Source organism: Odocoileus virginianus, chromosome 25 (assembly GCF_023699985.2).
Source record: "Odocoileus virginianus isolate 20LAN1187 ecotype Illinois chromosome 25, Ovbor_1.2, whole genome shotgun sequence".
Taxonomy (NCBI): Eukaryota; Metazoa; Chordata; class Mammalia; order Artiodactyla; family Cervidae; genus Odocoileus; species Odocoileus virginianus.
The window spans coordinates 49633215-49658238 of record NC_069698.1 but is presented as its reverse complement, the minus strand read 5'-3'; the positions used below and the strand labels follow the sequence as shown (position 1 = coordinate 49658238).

At 47.0% G+C, this 25024-nt stretch overlaps 1 protein-coding gene across 9 annotated transcripts in view; it reads right to left on the bottom strand.

Annotated features, from left to right (window-relative positions):
- EVA1C (eva-1 homolog C) overlaps positions 1 to 24378 on the bottom strand; it is a 106882-nt gene extending 82504 nt beyond the window's left edge. For 2 of the 9 annotated variants that reach the window (XM_070455149.1, XM_070455151.1), the window contains exon 1: positions 22869 to 24361. In XM_070455149.1, coding sequence (XP_070311250.1) covers positions 22869 to 23702 — 834 coding nt within the window. In that variant the 5' untranslated portion in view covers positions 23703 to 24361. Of the gene's footprint in view, positions 1 to 22868 lie in introns of all 9 variants that reach the window. The other 7 variants (XM_070455154.1, XM_070455156.1, XM_070455155.1 and 4 more) reach the window with 6 other exon arrangements.
- Between the last annotated feature and the right edge of the window lie 646 nt (positions 24379 to 25024).

Here is a 25024-nt window from a genome sequence, read left to right as displayed (position 1 = left end):
ACTTTTGGATAGCAGCCATCCTGACTGGCGTGTAATGGTACCTCATTGTGGTTTTGATTTGCATTTCTCTGATAATGAGTGATGTTGAGCATCTTTTCATGTGTTTGTTAGCCATCTGTATGTCTTCCTTGGAGAAATGTCTGTTTAGTTCTTTGGCCCATTTTTTGATTGGGCCATGCTCCTAATTTAAAGGGTCCACTTTTTTCACTTAGCACAACATTGAAGAGCAAATAAACACAATGATAAGCAAGCTCTGAATATTAGAGGTTTAACAGTTCTTCCTCCTTGATTTTTGGACAAGGAGGTCCCATTTTCACCTTGCACTGGGGCCTGCTGGTGATGTAGCTGGCAGACTGAAATGACAGTGATTTAGCTCTAGAATTGGATGGGGATGAGGTACATAGAAACAAGAGAGAAGGATCCCTCCCAGGTTCTGAACCATCCTCTTGGGAAATTCAGCATCGAAAGTAGGGTCTGTGATTCCATTCTGAGTGCCCCTGGGGTGTCCCAGCAGAGTATCTGGAGTCAGAAGCTCCAGAGAGGGACCTGGGAGGAGGGAAACCAGGATGTGATCTGCAAACAGGTAGTGGCTGAATGAAACCCCAGGGGATGGCTAGTGTGAGAACTGTGGGCAGGGGCCCCGGGGGAGGGGCACTTGAGGAGATGGGAGGACACAGAAGACCCTTTAGGGGAGACGGAGAGAGGGAGGGCAGGAGGGAAGGAGGAAGACGCCCACAGTGGCTGCCAAGGAGATGCGAGAAGTAACACAACAGTCAGAGGCGGGTATCACGGGGCTGAGGAAAGCGGCTGCTATCAGCTCTGGGGACCTTGAGGAAACGGTCCGACCTCTCTGAGCCTCAGATGGGCACCTATAAAATGAAGGTAACAGTAATGACACTTATCTCAGGGGACCGTTGTCGAGATTAACTGAGCTATTACGTGTGTGGGACTCAGAACTCTCCTGTATTCATTTCCCGTGGCTTCTGTAACAAGGTGCCACAGACCGGCAGCTGAGAAGAACAGAAATGTATTGCCTCACAGTTCTGGAGGCTGGAAGTCCAAAGTCAAGGGGTGGATGGGGCCCCACTCCTCCTAAGAGCTCCAGGGAAGGCTGTATCCCAGGCCGCTCCCCCAGCTCTGGTTCTTTCCTGGCACGTGGTGGCGTAACTCTGACCCTCACGTGGCCTTCTCGCCCTGTGTGTCTGTGTCCAAACCTCCCCTGTCTATTAGAACACTTGGCAAATATTGGCTCTTCACATCAGGTGGCCAAAGTATTGGAACTTCACCTTCAGCAACAGTCCTTCCAATGAATATTCAGGGTTTATTTCCTTTAGGATTGACTGGTTTGATCTCCTTGCAGTCCACGGGACTCTCGAGAGTCTTCTCCAGCACCACAGTTCAAAAGTAACAGTTCTTCAGTGCTCACCCATCTTTATGGGCCAACTCTCACATCCATACAGAGGGGAAAGGAAACTTATAATCCTAACTAATGGGTTAGGCATCATTGTATAACAACCTCATCTTGATTATTTCCATAAGACTCTATCTCCAAATAAGGGCACAGGTACCATGTAAAGACTCCAGTATCTTTTCCGGGGGGACATCCAGAGTCAGCTGAGGATAAACATTCACCTCTATTATCATTACCTTCATTAGCTGCTGTTTGGTTCAAAGGTATGAGGAAGTGACCCAGGGACAATGTGAGTTTGGGGAACACAAAATTGTTGTGGCCACCATCTCCATGACAACATGACGTTTCCCCAACAGTCCAGGTGAAGGTAAACATATGAAGTAAGGAGAGAGAACAAAGAAAAGGGAATGACGCATTCTGATAACGAGCCAAAGACAAGCATGAGCAGAAATCACAACAGGAGCTCAAGAGGGAAGCTGCTTGCTGCCCACCGAGACATGGTATACCAGATGGCCAGAAATAAATACCATCCCTTCCTAACTCAGTCAATAATATATGGTTCCCTACATGCACACAGAAGGAAAATCGAGTTTTGATCATTTATTAAATAACAGCCTTCCTCTGTGGAGTCACAAGGTCTTCTGAGCCAGAAGCAAAATGGATGCCTTCCATCAACTGAAGTTCTAGCGTTCTTTGAAGTGGTAAGAACCACAATTGATCTAGAGATAAGCAGTCAATAATAAACACGTTGAGTTGCCAAAAGTGTCAAACTGGTCAACAGCTTAACCGGAATTATGTCTGGGGTTAAACTGGAAAAGACCAACCTCAAAGGAAAAAACAGATGGATCTGTGAGGTGCATCAGAGCTTAGAGACAGAGAGTTGCTCTGTTTTAGACGGAAGATTGACAAGCAATATGTTAGTCCTCACCAAAGCACAGGTGAGTGGAGGCTCCCTTCCTCGCCTACCCCCCCGTCTGAAGTTCCTTCCGGAACAAATGCTCTCCTGTCACTTCATCCCAACAGCAGCAACAATGGCAGTGCCTTTCCTGGACTAGTTCCCTTGGCCAAAGCTCCAGGTTCTAGAATCTTTTTTCTTTTCCCTCTGTACAGATGTGAGAGTTCGATCATAAAGAAGGCTGAGAGCTGACGAGCTTTTGAACTGTGACACTAGAGAAGACCCTCCAGAGTCCCTCAGACTGCAAGGAGATCTAACCAGTCACTCCTAAGGAAATCAACCCCAAATATCCATTGCAAGGACTGTGGCTGAAGCTGAAGTTCTAATATTTTGGCCACCTGATGCTCAGAGCCCATTCATTAGAAAAGACCCTGATGCTGGGAAAGATTGAAGGCAGAAGGAGAAGGGGACGACAGAGGATGAGATGGTTGGATGGCATCACCGACTCAATGGCCATGAGTTTGAGCAAACTCGGGAGAAAGTGTAGGACAGAGGAGCCTGGCATGTTACCATTCATGGGGTCACAAAGAGTCGGACATGACTGAGCGACGGCACAACCACTTCTACTTTAAGACTTGCTTCTCCTGAGTTCAAGGCCCAAAGAACTTTGCTAGACATATTGCTACCTACAGTGATTCAATCTGTGTGCGAATGGCTGATGATGGCACCTTTCACCTAAAAGTCATCTTCACCAAACATCAAAGTCACTTCAGAGTAACAAGGTAACCAATATCCCATTCCTCCCCATGCAATGCACTGAAAAGAACACAGTTTCATTGCTGTGACATCCTGCACAAACACATAAGGACAAAACCACAAAAAAAATCAGACAAATCCAGTCTGAGGGATGCTCTATAAAATGCCAATCTAAGGGATGCTCTATAAAATGGCCATCTCATAATCTTCAAGAATGCCAGTGTCGTGAAATATACAGCCTGGGGAGCAGTTCTAGGTTGCAAGGAGGCTAAAGAGACATGATAACTGAAAAAACACATGATCTGGATCTTCTTGTGCTCCCAAGTACATTTTTGGAACAAATGGTGAAATATAAATGAGGTCTATAGATCAGAAAGCAATAGAGTAGCAAGTTCCTATTTTGATCCTGATTTTGATCATTGTTCTTGGTTATGTAAGACAGTGTCCTTGTTTTTTTTTTTTGTAGTCCAAATCTCCTATTTTTTTTTTTCATTTATTTTTATTAGTTGGAGGCTAATTACTTCACAACATTGCAGTGGGTTTTGTCATACATTGACATGAATCAGCCATGGAGTTACATGTATTCCCCATCCCGATCCCCCCTCCCACCTCTCTCTCCACCGGATTCCTCTGGGTCTTCCCAGTGCACCAGGTTCGAGCACTTGTCTCATGCATCCCACCTGGGCTGGTGATCTGTTTCACTATAGATAATATACATGCTGTTCTCTCGAAACATCCCACCCTCGCCTTCTCCCACAGAGTCCAAAAGTCTGTTCTGTACATCTGTGTCTCTTTTTCTGTTTTGCATATAGGGTTATCATTACCATCTTTTTAAATTCCATATATATGTGTTAGTATGCTGTAATGTTCTTTATCTTTCTGGCTTACTTCGTTCTGTATAATGGGCTCCAGTTTCATCCATCTCATTAGAACTGATTCAAGTGAATTCTTTTTAATGGTTGAGTAATATTCCATGATGTATATGTACCACAGCTTCCTTATCCATTCATCTGCTGATGGGCATCTAGGGTGCTTCCATGTCCTGGCTATTATAAACAGTGCTGCGATGAACATTGAGGCACACGTGTCTCTTTCAGATCTGGTTTCCTCAGTGTGTATGCCCAGAAGTGGGATTGCTGGGTCATATGGCAGTTCTATTTCCAGCTTTTTAAGAAATCTCCACACTGTTTTCCATAGTGGCTGTACTAGCTTGCATTCCCACCAACAGTGTAAGAAGGTTCCCTTTTCTCCACACCCTCTCCAGCATTTATTGCTTGTAGACTTTTGGATAGCAGCCATCCTGACTGGCGTGTAATGGTACCTCATTGTGGTTTTGATTTGCATTTCTCTGATAATGAGTGATGTTGAGCATCTTTTCATGTGTTTGTTAGCCATCTGTATGTCTTCTTTGGAGAAATGTCTATTTAGTTCTTTGGCCCATTTTTTGATTGGGTCATTTATTTTTCTGGAATTGAGCTGGAGGAGTTGCTTGTATATCTTTGAGATTAATCCTTTGTTGCTTCATTTGCTATTATTTTCTCCCAATCTGAGGGCTGTCTTTTCACCTCGCTTATAGTTTCCTTTGTTGTGCAAAAGCTTTTAAGTTTCATTAAGTCCCATTTGTTTATTTTTGCTTTTATTTCCAATATTCTGGGAGGTGGGTCATAGAGGATCCTGCTGTGGTTCATGTCAGAGAGTGTTTTGCCTATGTTCTCCTCTAGGAGTTTTATAGTTTCTGGTCTTACATTTAGATCTTTAATCCATTTTGAGTTTATTTTTGTGTATGGTGTTAGAAAGTGTTCTAGTTTCATTCTTCTACAAGTGGTTGACCAGTTTTCCCAGCACCACTTGTTAAAGAGGTTGTCTTTTTTCCATTGTATATCCTTGCCTCCTTTGTCGAAGATAAGGTGTCCATAGGTTCGTGGATTTATCTCTGGGCTTTCTATTCTGTTCCATTGATCTATATTTCTGTCTTTGTCCTTGTTTTTAAGAAACATATGGGAGTACATGGGAGTAAAGGACATCTTATCTGCAACTTAGAAAAGAATAAGGGGAATCTGATAAAATGGAAACATTCAGGGAATCTGGGTGAAGGCTATAAAGGAAGTCTTTGTACTAGTATTACAAATTTTCTGTGTCTGGAAAAATAATAAATACTGAATTAATATATGGTAGATTTAAGAGTGTGCAATGCTTTCCAGCAAGTCTCAACAGCGACTGAAGGGCAGAACCACCTCAGGAGATTTAAAAATATCAATGCCCAGGTCCCAGCCCAGAAATTCCAATTCAGTTAGCCTGGGAAGGAGCTCCAGACATCAGTATATTTGAAAGAACCCCCAAGGTGATTCTAGCAGGAGGCCCAGGGGAATAATAAAGAGTCAGTTCAGCCCATGGTACTGTCAGATGAGGGGAGAGCTCTGAGCTGGGGTCTTTCTGAACCCCTCACCTCTGCTCCTTTTGAGAGCTGATCCTGAGATCCAGCACAGTGACCCCAAACAGGAGCAGAGTCCTCCTGGGTCCAGTCTTGGTCCTGCGTCTAATAAGCTGGGAGACCTCCTGGAGAATTTCAGCCTGGGTTCTCAGTTTTCTCTGCTGTGGGCTGAGGTTAACGGAGAGCAGCTTCCAGGAGAAATGAGATTCCAGGAGGAGGATACATCCCTGAATTCTGATGCCCCGAAGCAGTGGGTGTGCGGAGGACAGCCTGACATCCTCGTGGCAGAAAGAGATGAAGGCGATTAGGGCTGATCAACTTCTGGTACTACTGGGAGGTTCTGCCAGGGACTCCCGGCAGCCCTCTCCCTTCCCAAGGACCGAAGTCCAGGATGGTTCTCAGGGAAAGGGGCTGGAGGAAGCAGGAGGACACCGATTATCCCCCACGGGGAAAGAAGGCCAGCTGGGGAGGCCAAGTTCCCAGGGGGGACTGGGTGGCCGCCACTGGCAGCTTTGAGACGCAGCCTGACGGGGCTCTGTAAGAGGAAGGTGTCCTCACCGAGAACTACGGTGGCGTGCTGACCCCGGACCTCAAAGCTGCCCTGTGCTGGACTTCTAAAACTTCCATGCCCCGCTCAACCTTCTAATGCTGCGCTGCTCGGAATGGTGGCCCCAGGTCACACGTGGCTACTGAGCCCTTGAGATGAGGCCAGTCAGAGTTGAGATGAGCTGTAAGTGTAAAATATACCCCAGGTTGTCAAGTCCTCATAAGCAAAAGAGAACAAACTATCTCATTAATAATAAATTTTTAAAAGCTTGAAATAAAAACGGTAGCTTTGAAGTCTCATAAAAATATTTTTTAATAAAAAAATAAAAACTACTGATTAAGGTGGAAAGGATCATACTCTGGGAACATTGGGTTAAATAAAATTTCCTATGAAAAGTTATTTCACCTCTTTTACTTTTTCTAGTGTGGCTACCTGAATATTCGCTGAAAGGACTGATGATGAAGCTGAAACTCCAATACTTTGGCCACCTGGTGCAAGGAATCAGCTCTCTGGAAAAGACTGATGCTGGGGAAAGATTGAAGGCAGGAGGAGAAGGGGATGACAGATGATGAGATGGTTGGATGGCATCACTGACTCGATGGACATGAGTTTGAGCGAACTCTGGGAGATAGTAACGGACAGGGAAGCCTGGCGTGCTGCAGTCCATGGGGTCACAAAGAGTCGGACATGACTTATCATTTGAACAACAACAACAACAAAAGAATATTAATATTCCCTCCATGGATTACATCATATTTCTATTGGATAGCTCTGTTTCTAAGGTCTGCACATTGTCCTTTCATAATTTCAATTCCTTGGTGATAATTAAATTAACATCCATTCGAGAAAGGGTTTTAAATTAAAATCCAAAGGAGGAAGGAAGGAAGGCCCAGTGGAGTCGGCCCTGGGCCCCGAATGCCCTGCAGTGAGAAAAGCTTAGCTGTTTCTCCTGGTTCTCAGACTTCAGTGATTCCAGCAAATTCACTCTTCACCACAGCCCAAGAAAATGCAAATATGGACAGGTAACCTGTATGTCCAGCATACCTCACAGTGTGCTGGGATAATAATGATAATGATGTAAATTTACAACCAAGTACTTAGGCCTGCAATTTTAACCCAATTTGTGAGGCTGAATCACAAACATTTGCTCTTCTTAAGACTCTCAGTATATCAGACTGCTTATATGCCGCCTAATAATTTACCTGTGCCACAGAAGGAAAATATGTTAGTCAGTAATGAAGATGAATGGTGCAAAGTCTCAAGAAAGACACTAAGGTGAGTAGCAAGTCACATTCCAGAAGGTTCCATGGAAGACTGTAGCTTGAGTTTAGTTCACAGGTCACTGTCTGACTGCATTCTGAGGATGAAAGGCCCCTTCCTCACCTGTGTGAGTGTGTGTTTGTAAGTGTGTATGCATGTGCGTTCAGTTACACACAGGAGTAAACAACTAAGACACTCCCTTTGGCCAGACTTCCTTGCAGTAACAACCTGGGGCCATGGAGAATCATCGTAGGTTTATCTTTGTTTGGTTTCCAAAGCTCTTCCCGGGACCAGTCTTCCCTGGTCTGACTCTCATCTTGGACCACATACACAACACAGATGGTGCAATCCGTCTTGTGTATGAAGTCTACACGTTAAATTTCCCATCATGGAAAAAATACAAACTTTGAATTCAGTGACTGTCCAGGTGTTTAAGGGAGATTTCCAGAAACCAGGAAGAAGGAAATAGAGGCTGTTTTGCCAAGGACCAGCGGTGCTGTGTGCAGAGCCCAAAAGACTGGTTTGGGTGAAAAGTCACTCCCATAAGGTGGACTGGTGTTTGCAACATCATAAAAAATTTTCCCAGCCCAGAAGCTTACAATGTACTCACAGTTCAGCTGAATCCAAGGGTTGAATACCATGCTTTGGTTCTTTTTTCAAAAAGCACAGTATATAATGTTTATTAATATTAACACAGAGAGATAGAGGATAAATGTGTACTTTATATGAAAATGTCAATGGGGTGAGAAAAATCACTGTCCAATGTTTAATATCCTGGGAAAGAAACAACTAGGAAAGCACATCATTGCAAAAAACCTTTTTTCTACTTATTTTTAAAATAATTTTATTCATTTATTTATCTTTGGCTGTGCTGGGTCTCCATTGCTGTTGCGGTGGCTGGGCTTCTTATGTCAGTGGCTTCTCTGGTTGCAGAACATGGTCTCCAGGGTGCTTGGGCTTCAGTAGTTTGCGACGCATTGGTTCAGTAGTTGCGGCGCGTCGGTTCAGTAGTTGCGGCGCATTGGTTCAGTAGTTGTAGCACATCGGTTCAGTAGTTGCGGCACGTAGGTTCAGTACTTGTGGCGCATAGGTTCAGTAGCTGTGGTGCATCGGCTCAGTAGTTGTGCACATGGGTTCACTAGTTGTGCGCATCAGCTCAGTAGTTGAGGCACATGAGTTCAGTAGTTGTGGCACATAGGTTCAGTAGCTGCGGCTCCCAGGCTCTAGAGCACAGGCCCAACAGCCGGGGCACACAGGCCCAGCTGCTCTGCGGCACGTGGGATCTTCCAAGACCAGGCATCCAAACCCTGTCACCTGCACTGGCAGGCAGATTCTCCACCACTAGCTCACCAGGGAAGCCCCCTTTCTGCTTATTTTTACAGCATCTATACCCACAACTGATGATGTGCACGGTGACCAGAAGTACATCCCAAGTGCGAGGAGCATTTGGGAAAATCAGTAATGTCTCTATGTCTACATTTTCAAAAGTATACTGATAAAACAGGGACTCAACAGACATACACAACAAACCTGTGGTCACCACAGGGAGAAGGGGAAGAGAGGGGTAAACTGGGAGCCTGGGGTTAACAGGTACACTCTACTACATATAAAAGAGAGGAACAGCAAGGACCTACTACAGGAAACTATACTCAGGATCTTGTAAGAACCTATAATGATCTGAAAAATGTTGTAAATCAACTATATTTCAATTAAAAAAGAAAAAATAATAATTTTTAAAAAGTGGATTAAAAAAAAGAGAAGCTAATGTAAGAAGACGCTCTGTAAACATGTCTATATATACACACATAGGGCCTCCCCGGTGGCTCAGTGGTAAAGAATCCACCTGCCAATGCAGGAGCCAAAGAAGACTCAGGTTCGATCCCTGGATCAGGAAGATCCCCTGGTGGAGGGTGGGGCAACCTACTCCAGTATTCTAGCCTGGAGAATCCCACGGTCAGAGGAGCCTGGTGGGCTACAGTCCATGGGATCACAAAGAGTTGGGCATGACTGAAGCGTGCACACAGAGAAACAACAAATATAGTCAAATATATTTTTACTTTCATTCTAAGAAGTCATATGCATTTTAGAGACATACTGTACTTTGCTTTGGAACATGATGCCTTTTCATTAAAACGATGTCAAGGGAAGAGGCTTTGATTTCTTAATATGAATGGACTCAGAGAACTCAAGTTCTCTGACACCAAAATGGGCCGAAATGAGAAAAAGCAGCGAAGCCCTCCTGTTGGACAGCATTCTTACATCACCCACTTTAAAATTAAATCTGAAACAGAGTTCTGACAGGCCTGCTATTTTCCTCAGTGCCAAGAGGCACACAATAGACCTTTTTTTTTTGGACAAAGCTCTTAAAATGCTTGGAGATTCAGATGTACTGAGTCACAAAACTGTACAAATACTGCACACCCATTCCCGCCGGTGCCCCTGCCCGCTCTTTTGGAAACAATACTATATTTTCTCTGCGTTTGGCAGAAGGAAAGAAATATTTTAATTAGAGCTGCAACCTGTTTGAAAGAAGGGTGACAGGAATGCAAGCTCTGACATGGGTAGCTGTCCTCCGGGCCGGTGGCCCCTGGGCAGAGGTGGGTAGTTATCATTTCAGAGGAATCCACTTGATTCTCCTACCAGTGTAGGCTCGATAAGTCCCACAACCACTGAAACGGCAACTGTGGCCTGATAAGGTGATGACATTCAGCACAGAAGAGTGGATGGGGTTGCACTGAAGCAGCACTAAATGATTCACCCACGCAATTAACACTCTGGGATCCATTTTTGAACAGAAGTCTTTATATAACATGCAGTACAGAGAAGGTGTTCTCACAGCAAGAATACTGGGGTGGTTTGCATTCCCTCCTCCACCGATTCAATGGACGTGAACATGGGCAAACTCCAAGAGATGGTGAAGGACAGACAGGACTGGCGTGCTGCAGTCCATGCAGTCACAAAGAGTTGGACACGATGTGGCGACTGAACAACACGTAGAAGAGGACACGCCCTTCCATAGAAATATCAGCGGATCTATGTGCTGTCTGTGGGTGCAAAGGTTGTGGGGGGGTCAGAGAAGGTGCAAGAGGAACAGAAACAGAAACAGAGAAGGAGGAAAGTAGGGGAAGGCAGTGGGAGGAACCAAACCTGCACATGGTTTTCAAGACTTGCTGTCTTCCTTTTAAAAATTCAAATCAAATTGCTCCCCCGCCCACCCCGTGCCCACAAGTGCCTTGCTGAGGTTGTGAAATAACTGAGAAGTGTGTTGCAAAGACACCCTTGCACTGTGAGAGAGCAACTGACTTCCAGTCTCAACACCTCTCCATCTAGAGGGACATTTCAGGTTGACGTTCATGATGGTGAGTATTTGAGCTTGAAATGAGGAGGACAGAAGGGCCAGTTGTTGTTCAGTCACTGAGCCGTGTTCAGCTCTTTGCGATCCCGTGGACTGCAACGCGCCAGGCTTCCCTGTCCTCCAGTCTCTCTGTTTGTTCAAACTCATTTCCATTGAGTGGATGATGCCACCCAACCATCTCATCCTCTGCCGCCCCCTTCTCTTCCTTGCCTCCAATCTTTCCCAGCATCAGGGTCTTTTCCGATGAGGTGACTGTTCGTGTCAGGTGGCCAAAGTACTGCCACTTCAGCATCAGTCCTTCCAGTGAATATTCGGGGTTGATTTCCTTTAGGATGGACTGGTTTGATCTCCTTGCTGTCCAAGGGACTCTCAGGAGTCTTCTCCAGCACCACAATTTGAAAGCATCAATTTTTCAGCACAGGCGAGTTCTGTAAGGAAGGTGAGGGTGGAAGGAACATGAATACAAGTCCCCTAGGTGAGAGTGTGAGGACACACAGCTGTGCCTGGATTGCCATGTCCTTGGCTTCGAGGAACTGAGAGTTTCGGGTGGTTGTGTAAGGCAAGCTGGCCATGAGAAGAGCATCCTGGAGCTGTCTCTAGGTTTTCCAAACTCAACCTCAGTGTTTAAAAATATGTCACACCTTCTTGAGATTCCAAACATGAAGAAAATAAAACCATGGCATGTCGGCTGGTCTGGCCCAGTATTCCCCAAGCCCAGCGTGAGGACCGAGGACCAGGTCAGTGCCTGCTGTGGGGGCCGCACTGTGCACTGCAGGAGGTTTAGCAGCATCCCTGGCTTCTACTCACTGGGTACCAGTAGCACCCCTAGTTGTAACAAATCCAACTGCCTCCAGACATTGTCAAATATTCCCCAGGGAAGAAATTTGTTCTGGGTTGAGAATCGTAGGTTTATTTTATTGCTTATTGAAACACAGTTGATGTACAAGGTTGTGTTGGTTTCAGATGTGCAGTACAGTGATTCAGTATTTTGCAGATATAATCCATCACAGGTTATTACAAGATAATGGGTATATTTCCCCGTGAGCACGTGCATGTGTGCATGTTCAGCTGTGTCTGACTGCTGGTGGCTCCATGGACTGCAGCCCGCCAGGCTCCTCTGTCCATAGGATTTTCTAGGCAAGAATACTGGAGTGGGTTGCCATTTCCTCCTCCAGGGAATCTTCCCAACCTAGGGATCGAAGTTTCACCTTCTGCATTGGCAGGTGGATTCTTTACCACTGAGCCACCTGGGGAGCCCATGATTCCCACTATTACAGAGTAAATGCTTGCTGCTTATCTATTTCATATATAGTAGTTTGTATCTGTTAATCCATGTCCCTAGTTTATCCCTCTCACCTCCCCTCTGAACTTTGGTAACCACTAACTTGTTTTCTGTGTCTATGAGTCTGTTTCTGTCCTGTATATATATTCAGTTGTATTATTTTTTTCAATTCCACATATAAGTAATACATAGCATTTGTCTTTGTCTTCTTTTGTTAAGCATAATATTAAGAATCACTGGTTTAGACTCAACGTTAGAACAAGCAAAATTTGCATTGAGTGAAGATAGTTATCTACCCTAAGGACTACGTGGCATCTTTAGTGAAGACTGACAAGCCCTAACAACCCACCTTGATCATCCAGAGAGAAACATAAGCAAGAAACACAAGACAAACCAGGCCTTCTTCCTCAAAGTGCTAGTTTGTGGCTTTAGGGACCCATAACACTATTTACACATAACCTTGGGGGAAAAAATCCTGGGGCCCTTTGCTTTAAAAAAAAAAAAAAAGTAAATCAGGAGAAAGAGTCCTTCACACTTAAAGTGAGCTTTAAAGAGGTGAAAACACAGAAGACCACAGGCTCTGTTCTGCAGAATTCACAGCCTGCAGGACTGACGCCACACAGCAGGTCCTGCAGCATTGGGGCCTGGGAGACCCCTTTCCATCCTGAGGCTGTGGATTGGACAGCCTCAGAATGTCTTTACATCCAGTCTGACTTATCCACAAAGCATTTGGTATGGTTAGCCTCACAAAACAGAGGAAAGTTTTTAAAAACAACTGTCCCTTATTTTCAGCATCATATGAACAAAAAAGGGATGTGAGCCTGAACTTGGGTCAGTGTACAGTTTTTTTTAATAGAAAGGAGACTCTAATCTCGTGCACTCCCTTACGGGTATCCCTCAAAAGCTGTATAAATTGGCCTTCTAGATAAGATCCTGCGTTCTCATGCCCACCTGTCCCCCGGTGAGCAAACAGAGACCAGAAAGGACTCCCTGACCCGGTCCCTCTCGTTCCAGAGTACAGCACTATGATTGATTTATGATTTCTAAGCCTGAGAACTCTGGAAGCCGCCAAACATGAAAAGAGTGAAAAACCTTCTAAGTCAAGAGAAAAAAGGGAAGGTCTTGGTAGCAGAGTGCCCTTCTCAGACTCTGAAACACTACTCTGAAAGCTGTCACGAGTATGCATCGCTTGGGCCCTTGCAGACAAAAAGGGTTATTTTATCCAGATTATTCCCCCACATTGCAGGGGAAAAGGGACTCATTTGTAATCATCAAAGGAATGCTGACAGACTTGAAACGGGATTATGTTCTATTATCCTCATCCGAATTAAAGATTTGTTTTGGAGATCTTTCTTAGGTTTCTTCCTCCATGCTCCTCCAACTCCAAACGAGGTGATTTGTATTCGTGGGACATCAGAGGCAGACATGAAATCAGACGGTTTGCAAACATACATTTCAGATTCAGTGGCCTGAGTTTTGAATTTTAATGTTGCCTGGTTCTCTGTGTGTGTGGAAGACTAGGCTCTCAGGTTAAGAGTAACCCCAAGCATCACTTCACTTCCTTCCTTAACTAGTTAATGCAGGAGACATCCAACATCAGGAGCCTGAGTGAACAAGGGATACAGATGTCCAGAAATGCACGTGTGGAAGTGGAAAATCAAGCCATGGGCAGTGTTGTCTGGTAGGTCTATGGATAAGCTTGTTGTTATTCAGTTGCTAAGTCATGTCCAACTCTGTGACCCCATAGGATGGATACATTACTAATCCCTCAATTCCAAGCTCTGTGGTTTGGGTACCATTTGAAGATGTAACTCGCCAAATCTATTTTTCATCCCTCAAACTGCTTTGTGATGAGTGCCCATGAAACCACTGAGAAGGGAGCCTCCCCAGGACAGACCGACTCTTTAGAGCAGGCCTATATGATATCATAGTATCTGAGACCCGAAAGACTTGGGAACATTTTCTGTTCTTTCAGACAGAACTTCCATGATATAATCACAATGGAACTGACGCCCACCAGGAAAAAGTCTTGGGTAACTCAGGTTGAAAGCCGTAAGTCAGTGGAAGAGTTCAACTGGATCAAAAAGTTCAACAAGACAAAAAGCTATGTCTTGATCTTAGCTGATGAAAGAACAAGACATCTTAGAGAAAATCCCAAGGCAAGGAGATGACACTCTAAGCAGGAAAGAGCAAAGAATATAGGTAAAGTGCATTAGAAGCTGTATCATTTTTTTGCTCGTCATGTCTGTTCTTCATCAGGAAGTATATCCTCTAGTAGTTCTTTCAGTAAGCATTTATCAGTGGTAAGCATGCCCTTATTTCACACTCGCTCTTGCAGATAGTTTAGCTGGATATATAGCTCTGCACTGACGGTTTTTTTCCCCCAGAACCTGGAAAATATTTCACTGGTTTCTGACTCTCACTGTCATGGCAAAGCCCTTCCAAATGAAAAACTTTCCCTCTGATTATTTTAAGACCGTCACTTTGTTTTAGTATTTTGTAGTTTTAGTATGATAGACATAAATTTATTTTGCTTGGGATGCTTGAATCTGCATCATTCATCAACTCTTCAAAATTGACTCTAAGATATTATCACTTTGAGTGTTGTCTCTCCCTCATTTTTCCTATTCTCTCTTTCTAGAATACTGATCACCTGTGTGTTGAATCTTCATTCCATTTTCTATATCTTATAAGGGTTTTTTTCATGTCTTTATCTCTTTCACTGCATTTTGGATAATTTTCCTAGCTTTATTTTCCAGCTCACTATTTCTCTCTTCAGCTACATTTAATCTATCCATCAAGCCTTGAACCTCAGTGAATATATTTTTCATGTTCATTGATATATTTGATTCTATAAAAAAATAGGCCTGCTCTTTCTTGATAGTGTTTCATTCCTTCTTCTTCTGGATTTTTTCTTTTATTTCTTTTTATATTTTATATTCCCTCTTATTTATTAAACACTCTGTGGTTTTGCTGCTGACTGTTATTCATACAGTGTATTTTGGATTGTGTGTTCACAATCAGCAGAATTTAATCTACCAGAATCTTGTGGGGCCTGCGTTGATGTTGCTATACAGGGAATATTTGTGGGGTTTTTTTCCAGGTACCCTGGGGCAACTTTTTTAGTTTCTTAGCTTGGGTTTCCTGGTAAAGGCAATGTGAATTCAAATCCCAGATTCTTTGAAAGGTAAGTGTGTGGTTACATAGTTTCAACAAAGATTATTTTTTCCTCTAATCCTGAGCCCAAGCTGAGATGTTCCCTAGTCATCTTTCTTTGCAAGAATGCTGATTTGTTTCTCACGCACCTTTTTATGAGTGTTTAGCCCTTCCAGGCCCTGGCCTTATAAGGAGACCTTTATTCCAATTCCTCACTTGACATTGGTCTAATGCCTAGTCTCTTGCCCTCATGTACCTAGTAAATTCTGGTTATAAAATGCATCAAAGGCCCCAGTGCAGCCATAGGGTCAGTGCCAGCTACTTCTCTGGCACCTCTGGTCTCTCTTCATTTTTGTTCCCTGGCTGCTACTTGTGTTTACTCACTCACTCAAGCATTTAAAGGATGTTTGCTATATTTTATTCGGCAGTTTTAGATGTTTTGTTGGGGAAATACTTCCAGAACACTAGTTCCACCATATTTCCAAGAAATGAATTATAGACCCTATTTTGTAATCAGTTATTTGGGGTTGGATGGTGCTATCTCTAGATGCAACATGGAATGGACAATACCTGTAAGTCCTGGGAAAGATTTGGATCTGATATATTAAGAGATAAACATTAAGAAGTGACATTGTTTTAAACAACTTATAATTGATTTGCTTTAGTATTAGAGAAGCTGCCTGCATTCAAATCTCCAAAAGTTATTTAACCTCTCTGGCTACTATTCCTTCAACTTATAGAGAAATTTCCTTCATGACGTTGTGAGGATTAAATGAGTTAATAAACATGAAGTTTTTTAAAACACTGTGTGGCATAAAGTGCTTTATGTATTTGATACACTATAATATTTTTAGCTAACTTCTCTTACTTGTGCTAAGAAAACCAAGTAAAGAATTTACCCCTTATGTTGGATCAGAGTTTAACCTGAGTTGGTGCACACACAGGGGCCAGTGAAGGAATAGCAGAATTAGAGGCCTCAAGGGGAGAGAAGGGCTTCCCGGGTGGCTCAGTGATAAAGAATCCGCCTGCCAGTGCAGGAGACACAGGTTCAATCCCTGGGTCGGGAAGATCCCCTGGAAGAGGAAATGGCAACCCACTCCAGTATTCTTGCCTGGAAAATTCCATGGACAGAGAAGCGTGGCAGGCTACAGTCCATGAGGTCACAAAAAGTCGGACACAACTGAGCATGCACCCAAAGGGAAAGAAAGACGCCCAAAGGAAACAGTTTAGAATCACCTGGTCAGCTACCCTCCCATCTGAGAGTTTCCTTCCAGTGCTAAAATCTAGGTGACTCTAGGACGGCTGTTATTAAGGGAAGCTATTGCATTCTAGAAATATACAAACACATCAGCCTCATTAAAGTATCATAAAAGTTCAGAATGCCTCACGCTATGCATCCACATTCATTACTGAGCTTGAATGACAAGAGTGTGGATTTCTGAAACGAGATAGTTACTGGCTTCACATTCTTCCTCTGCATTTTACTGGCAGTTGTGGGAACTCGCGCAGTGGGCAAGGAGGTGATGGGGCTGGGCCACAGGGGAGCAGTTGCTGTTTCATTGTATATTACCCCCAAAGTGGTGCCTTTTCAAGAATTTTGCAAGTGCCGACAGGATGGCTAAGAATACAAGTGGTCTCAAAAAAATCATAAATCACGAACCCAAACAGCAAAAACATTGTGAGAACACATCTCCAATATACTGCATTTAGAAATTGTATAATGAATCAACTATATTTCAATAAAATAAATGTTTAAAAAAGCAATGATAAACTGTTGTACTGTCAGGTTGCATGTTTCTTGTCTGTTTTGTTAGCCATGCAGCATAGCTTACAGGATCTTATCTCCCTGACCAGGGATGGAACCCAGGCCCCGGTAGCCAAAGTGCCAGATCCTAACCACTGGACTTCCAGGGAGCTCCCTCATCTTGTATGTTAATCAGAAACAAGACATACCTTCTTTTTTTTCAGGGAAGAAACGAACAGAAGAGAAGCTTTAACATCTTTCTACTGTACCCACTGATCACCTCGTGCCTGCACCGACTGAGGACCAACAGTGTTGAGAAGATGTTGAAGGAAGAAATGAGAACAGGTCAGTCCACTCAGAGGACAACTGAAATCGCTACGATGAGGCCCGTTCAGTTCAGTTCAGTCCCTCAGTCGTGTCCGACTCTTTGCGACCCCACGGAATGCAGCTCGCCAGGCCTCCCTGTCCATCACCAACTCCCGGAGTTTACCCAAACGGAGAACTATCTAAAGACGTCAAGCAAATTGTGGCATTTTTTTTCTGACTTTGCCCCCCACTCAGCACCCACGTGGGCCAAGTGCTCCAGCCTGGTCCCACCCCTGGTCTCCTGTTAGGGTCTGCCTCTGCTTCCGAGCTGGGGGTCTCTGGCAAGTTAACTAAGCTCTCTGAGGCTGGGTAAAGTGAGACTTCTACTTAACTCACAGGGTTGCTATGAGGATGAAGTCAGATAACACTATGCTCAACTAATTTTCACTCCCTTCCTTTCTCTTCCTCCCTCGAAACTACTGCTAGGCTGCCTTTTCCAATACAGAGCCTGGGAGACCAAAGCCATCAATTACGGGACCACTCGCCTTCCCAGACTCCTCTTCTCGGCCACAGAAAGAGCCATCAGAACACTTTTTGAATGTAGTTATTTTCCATGGAAACAGGCTAGACCTCTGAGATGCTTACTCTTCATTCCTCTTCTTCTATAATGACAGCTGGACAACTCCTTTAGACATCCGCTTTGTTTTCCTTTGGTTACAAGCTGGCTTTTGGCTCCATCAAAGTTTTGAAAGTGAAGACAATCTCGAATTAAAGTATGATGTGACCAACGGATGATAAAAGGCAGAGCTGTGTGTGTGCACATGGGCACATGTGCACGTCTGTGTAAGTCTGAACACCTGTGTGCTGGGACACAGTGGCAGACTGAGAGCAGGGAACATCCATCCCGGTCTCCCCGGCAGTCAGCCCTGGGGTGGGGGAGGGGGAGGTGAGACCCAGTCACACCCGCGTACCCCCGGATGAACTGTGCACGCCTCATCCCTGCCCTCTGACACGGGCAGCAGTGGTCCTCAGCCCTGGCTGCACTCTAGAATTGCCTGGGGGCTTTGAAAAAGAGACCCAGGCCTGGATCTCCCAGATGAATTTCATCAGGAGCCCTGGGTTGCTGCTAGGGCATCCATGTATTTGTTGAGACTCGAGCGATATTACTGTGTCAACCAGGGTTGAGACTCTAAGTAGGAAAGGAAGGTTCAACCTCTTCTAAATGGAACACTCCATCAGGACAAAGTTCCCAGTCCAGGGATCCCAACCAAGGGAACAACCATTTTTCTATTTTCTGAAATTCTTTTTTTTTAGGTGTTTTTTTTTTTTAATTTGGCTGCACTGGGTCTTCATTGCTGCTCGTGGGCTTTCTCTAGTTGCAGTGAGCAGGGGTTACTCTCTATTTGCAGAGCCTGGACTTCTCTTTGCAGTGGCTTCTCTTGTTGCAGAGCACAGGCTCTAAGGGAAGCAGGTTTCAGTACTTGCAGCTGGACGGTTCTAGAGCACAGGCTGAGTAGTTGGTGGTGCATGAGTTTAGTTAGCCCGAGGCATGTGGAATCTTCCCAGATCAGGGATCGAACCTGCGTCCCCTGCATTGACAGGAGGACTCCTAACCAGTGGACCACCAGGGAAGTCCTATATTCTGAAATTCTCGACCAATGAAATAAGGAGTTAGGGTCAGGCTTATTCACTAGGCTGCAAATGATCTGATAACAAGCCGACGTCTTGTCTTGCCCACTTGGGCTACTGATGGAGGCAGGTAGGGTAGGACACCAACCCAGAGACCCCCTTTGATCATGCAGTGACCTTTCTTTGAGGGCCGGGGACATCTGGGAACAAGGAAGGCCTTAAAAGCAGTCCCACTCCCCTTACTTCTCACTTCTTTTCTGTTTCCCACATTTACCACTCTGTGCCTGAGGGTAAAAGCAAACGGGTCGACATATGATCGTGACTCTTTTTGTCAAAAGTCAGGAGTTTTCCAGGAATCCAAGTGGGAATGTGATGAATTTTCCATCCTTTCCTTCCCTCCCTCATCAGTCCATCAATCACTTTGAACATCTTTGAGAGGAAAGAAAAGAAAAGAAAAAAAAGAACAGGGAGAAAAGGAAAGAGCAGGGAGAGAAGACTGTGCCTGCTCTCCACGGAGAGGAAAACCATCAAAAATATGTAGATAAATAAGCAAGATGGGACTTCCCTGGTGGTTAAGAAACTGCCTTGCAATGCAGGGTTCAATCCCTGGTCAGGGAACTACTGATAAGATCCCACATGTCTCAGAGCAATGAAGCCCACATGCCACAACTTGAGGGTCAACTAAGCCCAAATGCCACAACTCGAGAGTCCAAGTGCCATAACGAAGGAGCCCATGTGCCAAAACTAAGATCTGATGCAGCCAAATAAATAAATATTATTTTTTTAAAACTGAATAAGACCTGAGGGACACGGCAAACTCAGTTCAAAGACACACTAACACATCACTCTTGAAAGCCAGACCACGTGTAGAAAGGATCTTTAGGATCTTTTTAATCGTTGGAACCGAAATGGCACCGCTCCCTCCCCTCTGCCCTCATCCTGCCTTGTTCTTTGGACAAAGATGATGCTGACATTGTATTTCTATGTATGAAAAAAAAAAATCAATGATCAGTTCGGACCTCTCAGGCTAAATCCTCAAGTTGGGAATGCAGTCAAAAGAACAGAACGCGATCCCAAAGAGGAAAATGGACGAAAGCCAAGCGCATTTGAGTTTGGGATTAAGGATCAGAGGCACTAATTTTGCATGAACTGTTCTTGCCTTCCTGGGATGTGTTTTTAATGCAGTGATGATAGCCTTCCAGTGGCCGCTGGCAGCATCTCAGTGTCTTCAGGGAGGAGAGGGAAGGGGGTGTTTAGGGAGCCTGTTTCCTAGCAGGCTTGGAGGTGATTAGCACAAGTCACGAGCATGAAGGGGGAGGAGAGGAGAAGGCCCTGATGCAGCCTCTGGCTTATTAAGAGTGAGATCTGATGCTGGAATCCCCAGGGCAAAAAAATCAATGACCCAAGAAAACTACACCAGCTGACAACCTCAGGGAAAAAAAAAAAAAGCTCAAGGAAGAGTTGCAGAGAAGAGAAAGGCTTAAGTAACTTTCCAAAACTCTGTGCTGCTAATCTCCCGGGGGGCCCAATACTGTACAGACAAAGGCTAGGACCCCTTTCATTTCAGCATGTTCTTCCACCTGAATTCACCATCCTGCTTCCATCCCCTTCTTCACGAAGGCTGAAAGGGTCCCAAGTTCCCTCCACCCTTCCTCTGTCTGGATTTTTGATGTTTCCTCGTTTAGAAAAACAAGCAAGCAAAGACAGCGTCAAATGCTGCTCTCCAATGCTCAGCTATTGCTGTCAGGCTCCGAAGCGGGAGTCCACTGTCTCTTTTCAGGTACTGGTTTCTACACACTCCTCCAAGTTCAGGAACAGGGCCTCTTGTTCCCAGGAGAGCAGGAATCAGGCTTTGAGGCCACAGAGGTGGGAGCTGGGGAAGGGTGTGTGTGTGTGTGTGTGTGTGTGTTGGAGTCACATGACCAGGATCCACTGTGTCAACTAAAGCTTTCAACTGAACCCTCAGACTGTCATCTTTGGAGCTTAGGCATTCTCTTGGATGCTGCATGTCACATGGCTTGGGGGGTCCCTAAAGGTTCAAGTCAAATGAATCAACTTTGGAAGACATTATCTCTGAGCCTTTTCTAATATTTCCCTAAAGCCATACAAGCTAGAATTTAGATCTAAACATGAGTGTGTCTGTGGTTTCAGACAAGGTTGTTTTTCTTTTCTTCTCCCCAAAAGGCTCCCAGCCACTTTATCCCTGGTCTTCAGATCTCTAAAGAGCAAGGTTGACCAGAGAAATCATGGAGGTTGCCTGTGGGTGGACCTGGCAACGTCACCATCGACCGAATATCGGCTCAGGGAGTCTCAGACCCTGGAATCTAGGTGCCCACTAAAAGCACAAGAAAATTCCTTTTCTCATTTAATCATTTAGAGAAATAGATGAAAACACCCACTTCCAAGTTTAGAGCACCCCTGTTTGACATCTCAAGTTCACCCTCTGAAACAGCTGTTACCTTCAGACAGTTCCAAACTTGGGTGGTAACCTATAGACTGCTTCAAGGATTGCAACCACTTCACTAAAGAAACAGCTCTAAGTGCCTATAATCTGTGAGAACAATCTAACGGTTACACCGCAACAGCACCTAAAGCAACATTTGTTCAGTTACAATGATGTCACAAAAGAAAGGCTCCTTGGCTTTCTGCTCTTTCCTCAACAATACTCACAGCTTGCCGGTGGCTGAATTCAGACTACTTTCCATAGCTTAAATCAGCAAAGACAGAACTTTTCTAGCAGCCAAGAAAGTTCTATTACCAAAAAAAAAAAAAAAAAAGTCAATAGCACTTGAAATTCAGCATTTTTCCCAGCACATTTACCACAGCGCTCTGACCCTCGGTCTTAAGGACCTCAGTTTCCTTGCCAAATAGGCATGTCTTGGCTTCCTTGGCGAGGTAGAAACACTGCCTTGATATTAAATATTCAAAGCAAAGAACCTCTGACCCGAGGGCTCTGAGCTAACAATGACATTCTCTGTAAGTAAACTAGAAACCCAGCTCAGCTTCGGGTTTGCCAGTGTCCCTTGCCATGAACTAGTGTACTGCACAAACAGGGGCTGAGGAAGGAGGCTTGCTGACTGTGATTATACCGCAAAAGACCTTTAAGGCAGAAATGCAGGAAGCCTGGACTTGACAGGAGATGCTGGAGAAGGCAAAGAATGGGACTCAGAGCAGCTCCCTGGGCTGGGCAGGGGCGAGGAAAGGGTGAAAGGCCTCCAACCTCGCCAGACGGAGACCCAGGTCTGATCCACCTTTGTAGGGACGTCTTGTTACTCTCAGCAACGGGGAAAGTAATTTAAGAATGCGGTCCCTCTAGCCCCCATCAATTCAGAAACCTCTCTCCCTTTGTGGCGCCACACCTACAACCCCAGAACGATCTGAGATCGGCTGTGGGAGCCTTGGTCTCAGTCTCCCCCAAAGAAAAGCCTTATCGGTCACTGGGAGGGGAAATTGTTATTCTTTTCTTTTTTAAAGTGATGGGGGCTGGAAGGGACCAACTCTGGTGCCTTTTGGCGGTAAAGTCTTACCCCTGAGTCTACTCTCTCTGTTCTGCAAGCTTCTATTCATCTCTCATGGCATCTCCATCGGACCTTCCACCACCCCACCCCCGGGTTTCCCTCAGGTCTGTTGGCAAAGACTTCAGGTCAAATGTCTCCTGGACTGGTCTCCTTACGTGGGCACCCACGAGGTCGGCTGGGGCACACCCAAACTGCGCGTAAAGCAAACCAAGTACCACGTAGACCACAGCACGTGTACCAACAGCGCTGAGCTCGGCGCACAGGACTCAGCGCAAGGTGCTGATACGCATCCTTCCGAGTCTGGTCCCCGACCCTGGGAAACTGACGAAGTCAATTCATCGGGAGACATACTCCAAACACTCTACCCACCCTTCCTTCTTGGGGGACTCCTCTGCCGTCATCCCACATGCAGCTGCTTATATGCGAAGAGTTCGCATCAGGCAAGAAAACGGGCTCCTAGCTCGCCCTAACTTTCTAGCAACCCGGCCTTGCCCCCTCGGGCGCCGGCCCCCGACCGAGGGCTCACCTTAGCGCCCCGCGGCGCCGGGGGGCGCTCGGCGAGGGAGGTGGCTTCTTACCGGAGAAGTCGGTGAGCGCCGAGATCTCTCTGGAGCAGACCAGGACGGTGCAGCAGAAGAGACGCAGGAGCTGCCCGGGAGGCTCCACCTGCCTGCGGAGGCCAGGATGCTGCGCGGGTTGCGCGGCGGAGGGTGGGCGCCCGTGGCCGGGCAGCAGCATGATGTGCCGCGCGACAGAGCGCGGGCTCGGGCCCGGGGCGCACGGGGGATCACCGGGCGGAGGGCGGCGTCACATGGCAGGACGAGTCGGTAGCCGACGTCTCCGCGGCCCCCTGCCACCTCCCGGCCCAGGCTGCCAGCGCCTCCTCTCCGCCGCGGGCGAGCACCGGCTCCCCAGCGAAGAGGAGGGGGCGGAGACCTGGGGCGGGGCGAGGAGCCCCGGGAAGGATCCGCGTAGTTTCCCCGAGAGGAAATCTCCGCTGCGGGCCGCGCGGGAGGAAACGAGGGCGGGGGGCGAAGGGAAAGTGTAGCCCCTCTGCGCCCCCGAGGCTGCCGGAGGCCGGGGCCCTGGCGCGCTGCCTGCCGCGGAAGGCGCCCCCAAGAGCGCGCGACTGGAGCGCCTTGCACACCCCGGGTCCCAGCCCCTCCGAGACGGCCAGGCACCCGCTGCCAGGCCCGCGCTGGCCGCGTGCCAGCCTCGCCCTGGCCGCCGGAGGAGCGCCCGTGACGCACTTTGGAGCCAGCGCCGCGCGCTGAGCCCGGGAGCCCCGGGGCGGGGCCGAGGCCGGGGCGGTGGGAAGGTGGGGTCCAGGAGGTGCGGAGCCGCAGCGCTGACGTCTCAGGCGACCGGCCGCGCTCCACGTGCATAATCGCCGAGCACGCACTTATCCCCATTTCACAGGGGAGGAGACTGAGACCCCGGAGCCCTGGCGATTGCCGAAGCGGACGCAGCCCTGACGGGAACCACCGCGGGGCGAAGGGGGAGCGGAAAGGGGAGGCGTTGTGCTCCGAACGGGTCACAGGGTCCAGAACAGGTTTCTTTTAGCTGCCCACTTTTCCTGTGAGTGCTGGGTGTCGGCCGCGCACAGGATCTGACGCTGGGCCGGCCCAGCCCGCAGCCGAACGCTAATAAACAGGCTTTGTTTTAAAATGGGGCCACAGCATCTTTCTGAACCTCTCGATGACGCGCGGGGTAACCTACGTTTGGACGCCCAGCCCGTGGGCGAGCAGTGGATTTTCGCACCGCCCGGGCTCGGGGGGCATCGAGGACAAGGGCACCGGGGCTCTGTGGATGCGCGCCGGGTGCCGAACCTGGGGTCCACCGACCCAACGCCCGCGGACTGCGCGGGGCATCCGGGCTGGCGGGGAGGGAGGCGGGCCGCGCGGGAGCGCGCTCGGCACAGAGTGTTCCTGAACACCGCGGAAGCGCCTGCCAAGTTCGCCGCGGGCCTGACGCGGAAACGTAGATAAAGAGGCCCAAGGGCGGGCCCAGGCGCCCTGCGGGCCCCCAGGCTCTGAAGTGCCCGAGGAGGGGAGACGCGCAGTACCTCTTGCCGGGAAGGCCTGGAGAGGGAACCCCCGAGCGACCCGCTGGCCTACCTGCGGGAACCTCTTAGAGGTGGGCCGCAAGGCCCCCGGGGCTGGATGTCATCGCGTCCCACTCTGTGCTCGGGAAGGGAAAATTCCAGCCATTTCCTCTTCTGTCTGGAGAGGGTGCGGGCGCGAGGGCGGGGGCGGGGGCGGGGAGCGCGGCAGATGTAACCATCAAATGTGTTAGTGGGACCCAGTCAGCCAGGCACCAGTATTTTTAAAACCTGCATGAAAACGTTCAGCCTTCTCAATAACCCTTGATACTCAGTACTCTTGTGTGCTTTCAAGGTTGGGGAAACTGAAGCGCGCGGGGGGGGGGGGGGGGGGGGAGGTAAGGATGCCTAGCACCTAGCAGCCATTCAGTAAGTGACCTTTGCTCAAAATTCAGTTTCCTCCATGCACATTGCATTCCATTGATTCATCTAGTTTGGATAGGAGTTAGGTACCTATCTGGGCTAGATCCTCTCTAGGAGCTGAATATCTGGCCCAGGAAGGGAACCATGCTCCCTCAGGGCGGGGATGCCAGTGTGGGTACTGCCTCTCACGGGAACAGCATCCCCAGGCTTTCTTATCTGTAAAGGCGGCAGGCCTACTGTGAAGATTTAAGGAGTTGATACAGGTGAGGA